General features: G+C 37.9%; 1 protein-coding gene across 1 annotated transcript; it reads left to right on the top strand.

Annotated features, from left to right (window-relative positions):
- Nucleotides 1-2,825: 2,825 nt before the first annotated feature.
- LOC114281446 (uncharacterized) lies at nt 2,826-5,252 on the top strand. The gene is made up of 4 exons (XM_082880666.1): nt 2,826-3,930; nt 4,070-4,152; nt 4,332-4,468; nt 4,589-5,252. Exons 1-4 carry the CDS (start codon nt 2,826-2,828, stop codon nt 5,250-5,252), a joined length of 1,989 nt encoding a protein of 662 aa, XP_082736792.1.
- Nucleotides 5,253-11,660: the final 6,408 nt, after the last annotated feature.

Below are 11,660 nucleotides of genomic sequence, written 5' to 3' on the forward strand. Positions count from 1 at the left end.
AAGACCTATAAAGACGAACACAAACACTAAAGCTGCAAAGAGAGTATCGTCACTCGATGCCCACCCCTACGAAAACGTCATTTGAAAGTCTGAGGATAAGAATGGCGAGCACACGGACGATGGCACGCTTCCCTATGTTAAACATCCAATCATGCGCTTTGAGCTCGTGCTAGACATTTTTTTTATGTATTAATAATGTTATTCTGATTAATCTATTTGGAATTGGAGTCCAGATCCATTGGTTTTAGATTTGTATTGGTAATTCAAATCATTGTATAAAATTTATTGAATAAATTATTTTTTATAAAAAATTATATTGATCAAATATGAGCAACTATTTAATTGACTTGTATTTGTGTCTACGAATTTTCTTAAAAAATTATAATTGTCGTTGAAACAAATACAATCTGATCAAATGATTATTACTATCTGATTAACGTAATTTTTTTATAAAAATAATATATTCAACAAATTTTATACATTAAATAATTTAAATTATCAAAATAAATTTTAAATCAGGCCCACCATAGTCCAACCACATTGTCCCGTTCAATTTCAGACTGAAATAAAGCTGTGGCCTTGCAATTGTATCACGGTCCACCGACAATTGATTGAATAGTTGTGTAATACCATCTGATTGTGTGGAATTGGGTTTAATTCTTATAAAGAAGGGCTTGTTAAAAGGGTTTTTCTTTTTAAGGTTTTAGTAATATTTTTTTAAAAAGATAAGAACAATAAAAAATTTTAAAGTCCTTCAAAATACATAGTAACAAAAATATCCTTAGTACACTATTTCAAAGTAATGTAACATCTATTACTTTTTTAACTCATTTAAAAATTTTAAAATTCTATCACTTTTGATCTAGATCTTTATTTTTTCTTATTATAAAATTTGTATTTTTAAAATTGTTTCATCAATATCTGTAAAACAAAATTCATGAAGAAAGTTGACGAAATTTCACTGAGGTTACCACTTTTCGGTGACCACCGTCGATTCTTTTTCTAGTGGATTTCCAGCGAAATAAAATTTCACTGATTTCACTTTGCTAAGTTAGTGAAATTTTCATTGTTTACAAATTTGATGTCGGACTTTTAAATATTTTTTCTCTCATCTCCTCTCTCTCTCTCTCTCTCTCTCTCTCTCTCTACCTTCTTGTTATTTTTTTATGTTTGTGTTTTTATTTGTGTTGAAATATGAAATTTTCTCTATCTCTGTGTTGAAATAGAATTTTCTCTATCTTTCTATATTTTTCTCTATATTGAAACATAGTTTTCTCTGTGTCACTAATTTTTTTTTTCTTTTTGTCTCTGTATTGTTTCTCGGTGTTTCTGTGTTGAAACACATAATTTTTTCCGTGTCACTGTGTTTTTCTCTGTCTCTAAGTGAAATTTCACATTGTACGAAATTAGAAAAATTTCACTATGACACAACAACAAATATTGTAAAATTTCTTGAATTTTTTCTTCAAAATTTTATATTACTCATAGATATTGTTTGAAAGATAGTGTCAATAAGATTCTAAAAATATAAATTTTACAAAAAAATAAAAATGTAAATAAAAAATCGTTAAAATTTTGAAATCACTTAAACAATGTAAAAAAGTCACATCAGAAAAAGACAATGTTATGATAGAAACAGTGAGAAAGATTAGGGTTTTTAAGATTATGATGACATTTTGAACCATATATGTTAAAGTTTGTCCCTACTACTTTAAGATTTCAAATCTTAAGAATTTTAACTTGCAAGGAAATTGTTAGTATTATTAAATTCTGACACAAAAACTTGTAATAGGATGTCTTCCTAATTTTCCCTTATTAAAAAATGGATGTACTTTTACAAAAAAAAAAAAAAAAATCTTGGAATAATAATAATAAAAAAAAACCTAGAGTATGAGTCTTCTAACAAAATAAATTCTAAATTTTTAATTTTGTCAATTTAATCCTCAATCTTTTAATTTATTTTCAATCTAAATCATTCGCCTATTTTTGTTATGTAAAATCAGCGGAAAAAGTGTATTGTTGTTATTAAATTCAAGGAAAAATTACCTATAAATCCTATCTACAGATAAGTTAAACCATTTAGTCCTTTAAGTTTTTTTGTGTACCATTTAGTCCTATTTTGTTGGCAGATTTTTGGGGGTATGATTTGATTCCATTTATTTTTACATCCATACCCTTTCCATGTTTGTTTCCATGAACATTCAACTGCTTCCATAATGTAAACCTGTTGTGGGGAATTCATTACCATTGTTTTCATTGTTTTTGGGGAGTCAAAATATGATGAGTACCATTTACCGGTCAATACCCTTTGCATGATTACTCCCTTAAACATTTGATTATGCTTTGTATTGGGTAAGGTAATGTTTATGTAATCTGATTACTCACCATTTCTGTAATCTGACCGAAAACGGTGACCACCATGTTCATTGATGGGCATTTTTTCCTTTGTTTTTTTTTTTTTGATTAACATTGTCTGGTTATTTGATTAACATTGTTTTTCATCATTTATAATTGATTACCATTGTTTTCACCATTGGTTTTTGGAGACGGAAAACGGTGAGTTTTTTCCGGTTGGCCACCGTTTTTGTCATACCGTAACTATAGACTGCACGGTGTTGTATTTCTGTGTTTAAACTGCTGTGGGTAAGATTTTCAAACAAGTGTGTGCTTGTTTATTTTATTTTATTTCCCCCCTCCCATGTCTGTCATCTATCAGTGGGATGGCTTCGTTTAATTACACCATTTTCATGGATAGAAAAACTGTTTTGTTATGTTTTTCCTGGGTATGTTGCCATTGTAATGGGTTCAACAAATGTGTCACAGGTATGGACGGAGGGATATTGTTGGTGTGCTCGTACGATTTAGTCATTGTTCTTATTCGATTGAATCAGGATTCGTCATTTGTACAGATTATTGATGATATTTGTGGGAAGTTTGATAGATTGATACCGGGTGCGGTGTGTTTGATGTTCGATGTTCCCGGGTACAAGAAATTTAAGGTGGATACTGACGACGATATTCAAAACATGTTGTGCCTTGCTAAGTCATTTCGAATAAATCACATTGAGATCCTCATTCAGGAAAGTAGTGTTGGTGCGGGGGGTAATTGTGGTGTGGTGGATTCCACGGAGGATTGGGTACTTTCCAGAGATGCTAGTCGGAATGGTTGCATGGATGACCAAATGGACTTATTACCAACATACTGTCCGAACAGATCGAAGACGTTTTTGTCAGCGCAATGGGCGTATGGGATTACCCATGTGGGACAATGTTTTGATGGTGGAGCAACTGAATTCCGTGAAGTTCTATGTAAGTATGCCGTTGAACGTGGATTTCAATTCAAGTACATTAAAAATGATTCTATTCGAATTACAGTAGTGTGTAACTTTGCGGCATCAACAGATTGTTTGTGGTCAGTTCATGCGAGGATGTTACCGTCAACTGGGGTGTTATGTATTAAGAGGTTCGATAGTGTGCATACTTGTGGTGCTGCTGTACATACTTGTAGGAACCCTCATACGGGGTCTGATTTGGTGTCTGCTGTTGTTGCGAATCGAGTGCGCGATCAGCCATTGACGCGTCCTACCGATGTTGTGTTTGACTTGAAAAACGAGTATGGTTTGGACATTAGTTACCGGGTGGCATGGTTAGGTGTTGAGAAAGTGAGGGGCGAAGTATACGGGGATCACGCTACATCTTTCGATCAACTCAGGTGGTATAATGATTCCGTTATGCAAAAAAACCCAAACAGTTACATTAACCTTGAGTTTGACCAAAAAATCGGGAGGTTTGTTAGGTATTTTATATCATTCCGCACTTGTATAGCTGGGTTCAATAATTGTCAACCTTTGCTATTTTTGGATGGAATGTTTTTGAAAGGTAGGTTCAAAGGTAATTTGCTTACGGTTACTGCTAAAGACGCCAATCAAGGTAATGGTTTCATTTTGCTTTCATTTGCAAAGTTAATGGTAATTTGCTTTCATTTTTGAAAATGTGTCGTAATTATTTTGTGTGGAAGTTGTACAACTTTACTCATGGCAAACTATTTATATTGTATGTTTGGTGGTAGGATTGTTTCTGGTAGCCTTTGCTATTGTTGATTCCGAGAATTCATCCAATTGTGAATGGTTTCTTCGTAATTTGAAAGAAGCTGTTGGGGGCAGGCGGACATTAACTTTCATATCTGACCGTCACTTCAGATTAATACACTCTATACTAATCATTTTCCCTTCGGCGCATCATGCATTTTGTTTGTTGCATCTCCAAATGAACTTGCGGGATCGAATGAAATATGTTAATGCATCTCGCATAAAATTGGGTTGATGCGCAAGTTGCGGGAATGTGCCTATACGCCCATTGTTACTTACTTTAATGAGAAATTGGAGGTATTGAAGAAGTCCAGCCCAGCTGCTATTGAAGATTTTCTGAAAGACTTGCACCCAAAATACTGGTCTAATGCGTATTTCAGGTACTTCACAATCCGCTTAATGGGTTATGGTGTATTGTTAATTCCCACATGCCATTTTTATAATATGTTGTTGTTATAATTTATGCTCTCTGTAAACGTTTACTTTGGTCATTTTTTTAGTGGCCGACAGTACGGGGAGATGTGCTCAAACGCTGCCGAATCTTTCAACAACTGGGTCGGCCAGGCCCGTCATCTTCCTATTCCCAGATTGGTTGATATGATAAGGGGTCAAATCATGGAGCAGATGTCGGAGCGCAGAGTTAAATGCACTAAATGGGCCGATGTAATATGCTCGAAGATGGAGAAAAAATTGGTGGCAGCGCATAACGACAACAGGGCATGGTGTGTGAGTCAGGCTAATGATGATGTGTACGAGGTTCACTCCCACCCATCGGTGTTGGTTGATGTCGTCAAGCAGACATGTTCCTGTTTTCAGTGGCAGATTAATGGGTTCCCGTGTTCCCATGCTGTCGTTGCATTCTGTAATAGTGGGAGAAACATTTATGATTCAATAGACTCTGCATTCTACATCGAGACATTTCGAGCTACTTATAGCGGAACTATATATCCCATTCCAACAGTGGAGAGGCTGACGTTTAACCCGAATGAATATTTGATAGCACCGCCGACAGTCAAGCGTCCTCCCAGTGGGCCCAAACGGAAGAGAATTCCATCTAAGGGAGAGGTAGTGCAACGTATACGTTGCAAGCGTTGCGGAAAATTAGGCAATCACAATAGGAAGACATGCAAAGAGCCGTTACAAACAGTTTGCCATATGGTTTAATTTTTTTCGCCGACAACTTGGGGTTCAGTTGGACTACCGTATTCTGTTTTCCAAACTGTTTTTGACATTGTTTTGTAATCAGTCATTTACTTTTTTTAATGGGTTTATTCAAATTGGCAGAATATATACTTCTCTCTAACCTAGCTACCATTTCGGTGCCCACTGTTGAACAATCACACACTGCACCTTTAACACCCAACCACCGTGGTCATTACATTATCACATCACTTTCATGTTGCTATAGCGTAACAGTAATGGGTGTTGTTTGTTTTCATATCTATGCACATCATACCAAACAGTCACCCAAAACCCACTGTTTCAAATAATCGGAAGGCAATTGGTTTTTTATGTTTGGGTGTATGTTTGCAATTCAGTGTATATCTTACACTATATGCACCATAAACCCACTGTTTCAAAAAATTCTAATGCAATGTAATATTACGTTTACAATGAAATGTTCTCTCTACAATTACAATTAAAATGGCAATGGCCAATTATGCTACTGCCATACGATATTAACCACGTAACCGATGTGCGCATGTCAACTTACGTACAGATCAAACCGCGCTTATTCCCATTGTGGCAAAACAGGTTTTCCAAACTCACTGTCAGCATGTAAACTCATGTATAGATCATACCATATATATATACCAAGGACCATCTGTCATTAAGAAACAATGTCATGCCTATGCATATGAAAACCTAAACATACAGTTAACATTTTGAAGGACATTACCATCACATCTCCACCATACGATAACAAAAGGACGATGTCATACTAGTAGTCGTGTAAGAAATACTTTTTTCGCACGTAAGGTTCAAAGCTGATAATATGGAATCCAAGAAACTATTTGAATTGCTTACCAAATAATATTAATATTTATGTCCACCAAAAAAACCAATTCTAACCAACGCTTAATGCGTTGGTGCACCATTCGCCATGATAATAAAGTAACATAGGACAACTACCCAATTTAAAATTTCCCTCCTAACGTTCTGTTCTACCAGAACAAAAAAACATTTATGTACGTCCATTAAACCCAAAAAAAAAAAAACATCGTAACAACGTCCTTTGCACCTTCTGGAATGAGCAACGTGAACACCTCTTACAATGTCCTACCACGGAGTCCTCTGCCTGGGTCACTCAAGAACATGTCCACCATCGTAGCTCGTAGCCCAGTTGGTGTGAGACCGTCCATCGTAGTATCAACTTCTGCCCCACAAATGAATTGCCTGATAATGAAACATGCGAAAACTCCGCAATCCGACCTGCACTCACAAAAACCGATTCCAACGTCACTTACACAACACATCATCAAAACAATTAACTCAGTCTAATATAACAACTACTTACGACTCTGGGACTTGTTGTGGACAATCCATAACAGATACAAAAGTTCCATCGAAAATGTTTGCCCCATTCCCATCAGCTGTAACTCTGGGTTTCACAAACTTGTTATGATGGTCGGCCACCCATTGTTTCTATTGATTTCTCACATGTTAGTTTACATACGTACTGGGTAACATTGAAACCAAAGAAAAATTACAATTCATCAACCATGCACATTCAGATTTCAATCTGTTAAACTACCATTGCACCACTACTACAAATCGACAAAAAATCATATACAAACTACTAGTTGTATTGCTGTACTTACAACTTTTAGAGCCTCATTGTAATACTCATCACGCACTCCACGTCTTGGCCTCATGGAGTTGTAATGTTTCCAATTTCCACTGTCAGAATCGTGTGCCATGACTATCCAATGGTTGGCATTGTAGATCGGGAATAGTGTGTATCTGCAACCTCGCGCAGCCTTCATGTGTACGTTCAAGTACTTCGTTCGTGACATTGCGCTGCTGTTCCGCATCATATCCTGCACAATTTTCCAAAGCCACCAAAGTCGTGTCAGATTTCATTGCAACAAATATTATTTTTAGATTTCGTGCACACAAACGCACGTAGTTGTACATACCGAACACACACTAGTGTAAACGTATGTCGTGCCCACATATTCTGGTCTTCCAGTCACCGTCTTATGCATTTCAGTCAACATAGCAGCGTATGCATCGATTACCTACAGCATATGTTACCCATTACAATTTCAATGCACTATTAATAACATTTTGTAAATTAATGTCCAGTATGTGCTACTACCATTTTCGCACCATCAAGTGAGAGTGCATGCATTTACATATTCGTAATGGTATGTTATTTAATTCATCTGTCATTTCGTCACAGCCACATCAACCACGATATGAACGACACAATGTTTACATGTCCATGTGGGGTTTTTTCGTAGGGAAATAAATAAATAAAGGGCAAATTATACGACACCAGCTAACATTCCCATGAATGGAGTTCTGCTGCACCAGATCTTTGATGTCTGTGAAATGCACTTGTATTCCATTGTGTCCACCGTCTCACACTATTAACCTACACATCATAAACCAAAATTAAGAACAACCATAAAACAACAATTACAACTTCTACATGTCAAAAAACACAACATTCCATACAAACTACCTACTCCCCCTCTAAACTGTACATTCTCTCTAGTAGTTGCCTATCTTCATCCTTCAACATGTTCCACACAGTGTGCCTTCTGTGCATACCAAAACCATGCCAGGTTTTACGCTCCACTTTGACGTCCTCAACACTATAAATCACCCCGGTCTCAAATGATTTACCTAGTCTCACATTCGCACTTACTAGTTGTCACCTAAATATGGCAGGATATTCGTAGTCAGACAACCTAAATTCCCGTCTTGGTTTGGTCTTCACCCGTTTGACCAGCGACGTCATTTTTGGTCCAGAACTTGTTGCAGCATTTGTGTCTTCAGAACCAGCTCCCACGCCAACCACAACTGCGCCAACATTTACATTTCCATCTGACGCTGGCTGTTCATTTCGGGGACTGCAGCTACCCTCCACCCTTGCCACAGTTGGACATATATTCCCATGGGCAAAGTCAACCGTCAAATCTTCAATCCCAGCTTCGTGCTCAACAATCTCTAATTCAGTGGTGTCAACGTCTTTGGCTTGGCCTACAGGACACGCAGAGTGCTGTGCACTTTCGACACTCGTGACGTGGCCAGAACCACTCACTTTCCCTGAAAGAGTGTTGCTCGGTGTTCGCTGATTTGATCCATCATTGACAACACAGTGTGTGACCTCGTGCACCTCAAAATCATCAAGACTATCCTACATATTGCTTATTTTTTACTCCAATCGATCAACCACCTTACTGAGTCGATCAATTTCATAATCCTTTTCTACAATCACACTATTTAAGTCTACAAACAAATTACCAGCATGCCTCCCGAGCAGTTGCTCCATCGTTTCGACACACTGCTCCAATTCACGCACCCGTGCATCTTTACTCTTGATTTCACTCTCCAACTCAGCAATTCTGGCATTACAAGATCTCAACTCATCATTCACCCCCCCTTGTTCTTCACCCACGGCTTCACCATCCGGAGTGCTGGCCAGGTCTAGAAGAACCAGGAACAATACCGACAACACTTCCCCACCTGACACTATCTTCCCACCCACTTTTACCTTGCTGGTTGGTGTACCAGTATTCTTATTCTCATAATCATCTCCACCTTTCATTTTGATGTTTCCAGCATTTGGTGTCTCCAGCTGCAACAATTGAAACTAGGCTCCACGCTGCCCACATCATCTGCCTCAGCGGTAGCCCCACGCCCAGCGCACACTTCAGCTGGATCCACATCCATCCTACTTCTACCACTCTCGTTCGGCTCATTCGCAGCAGCAGCCAATTTAAGAATATGACACTCACTAATTGTCCCAACAAGTTTCCTACACTGCACCTGGAGATACATAAATTTTTAAAAAAACCAACTTCAGTGTATGCATTGGGAAAAGAAATTAGAAAAATGGAAACGATTTTATTCCATACCTCAATGCAACCCTCTTCCGTCAAATTTATTGCTCTCAGCTTCGCCACAGCTGCTGCAAGGTTCCATCGACAAAACCTTGGAGTCACGTTAGGCCGTTCCGGGGTGATGATGTTCGAATGTTCACAAATTAGAAACTAAAATCATAACATAAAACAACCATCAAATATACACGCGACTTTGACAAACTTTTATTTCATTTTTTATTCAATCATGTATGCGATTGGCACGTTCGTATTGTACATACCAGCAATGATACGACACAAGCAGTCACTTTCTCTGGCCTGTTGTACATCTCATTTAGCGAGCCAATCAATGTGTTCCTTATCGTTGCAGTCCAGTCATACTATTGTAACGTGTCGAGCTTGTCGATCACATGAACAAACGCCCAACCTATACGCTCGCCGGTGGTTGCGAAAAATAACTTTGCACAAACATAAAGACATAGCAACTTCGCCACGTCTTCTTTGTCACACTCTGTACGACCACAGATTGCTTCTGCCAGCAAATCCTTTATAACTTTTGAAGATATCCGGGTAACATTCAGACAACGTCTTTGCATCAATCGGAGGGCCCTTTCCCACCTTGTGCAAATCCAAGTTCTCCTTCCCACACTATACCCAACTATCAACCTGATATCATTATTCCTCAATGGTAACTTAGCTCCACCAACGTGGAACTTCTCATCTTTGGGATTGTATGATTGAATAATGCGACAGACCGTTGTATCACACTTCTTGAACGCTTTCGAATCAAGCTCGTGAACAAGAATAGCATCAATCATAACCCAAAACGGGGTTTTCTGCAGCTGTCTAATGTGTCCCTCACGTAATTCTAATTCAAGCACTGTGCTAATCAGTCTTGATATGTTGGATCGGTACATTAACTTCGACGGATCAACATCAGCTTTCCGAACATTACCAGTGAGCCCTTTCTGTTTTTTGAATGTCAGCTTTGATTGTTTTTTTGTGGCCAGTCGTGTCGACATTTGCGGTGACCTCGCGACAATGTTCCGTTTACCATTCCTCTTTCCATTGCCACCTGTAACATATGTTACATGTAAATTAGCAGCAACAAAGTAAAATTGCCATAAATAACATTAGTAGAGCATACGTCATGGCACACCAAATCAAATCATGAATAACATTAGTAGAACAGTAGTAGAACATTAGTAGACCATGCACCACCAAATTAAACCACACCAACCAACAGCACCATCAAACAAATCAACAAATTAACGCATACCATTACCATGGGCACACCAACGTAAAACATGAACATACCATTACCATGGGCACACCAATGTTTGTTTAAACAACCCATTACATACCACGCATCGTTGACTTATTACATGCAACACCATAAAAACAAATGTATTATTACTTGCCGACGGAAAAAATTCACTATTTTGAACTACATTAACATGGGCACACCAACGTAAAACATGAACATACCATTAACATGGGCACACCAACGTTTGTTTAAACAACCCATTACATACCACACATCGTTGACTTATTACATGTAACACCATAAAAACCAATGTATTATTACTTGCCAACCAAAAAAATTCACAATTGTGAACTACATTAGATACAAACCCAACGAACCACAATTACGCACTCGTGCAAAACCAGACCACAATTGCACCGAACAATAAATTTAACTCTAACCAGATGATGTTTATTCATTATACAAACTTATACATGTGTGATTACTTTACTTCGAATTGAAGGTTGTGTAACACACTTCATCAATCCATGACGACAAATCACACACCAACGGGAAACCCCCCCAAAAATGACCCCCTATCTCAAATATGCGACTATCTCGATCAATGTAAAAAACCCACAAACCCACATGCATGCCTTTCACAAAATCCTCCATACTTACAACTTTATATCAAGCTGACCATAGTCTGCAGTTCACTTGACATTACACACATCACAATTTTGGCAAAACCCAACTGCACCAACACAAACGAAAACAGGGGTTGATGCAGACAAACGATTAACATACCTGGAGACATTATTGCCAACCACAGTTATTTCCACCAGATTACGAAGGTTTTCCGAACGGTGCTCCAAAGCACAACAGCGTCACAGCCACCCAGTTCGCTGGTATCGATGTATCAACAGGAAAGGGGTTGCATATTCGTTAGGGTTTCGAGTAAAATGCAAATTCGTATTCTATTTTCCCAATCCACAAGGAATTCACGTTGCCAAAAAAAAAATCTTCAATTGCAATGCCTAACATTACGCCATTAACATCGGCCTACTGTGGCAATTTCCTTCCACATCTCTTCGGTTTCGATGTGGTGGGAGGGAAAATAAACATCAACAAATTAAGGACTTTGGGCATTTTAGTAAAATCCACATTGGAGTATTCCTCAATTACCCTTACTAGAAGGTTGTAAACAGAGTCAAACACGGATAATGTTGTCATTAACACTACATCGGGACTAATTGGATTATAAGATAAAAA

Source organism: Camellia sinensis, chromosome 7, assembly GCF_055761805.1.
Source record: "Camellia sinensis isolate YWXY chromosome 7, ASM5576180v1, whole genome shotgun sequence".
Classification (NCBI taxonomy): Eukaryota; Viridiplantae; Streptophyta; class Magnoliopsida; order Ericales; family Theaceae; genus Camellia; species Camellia sinensis.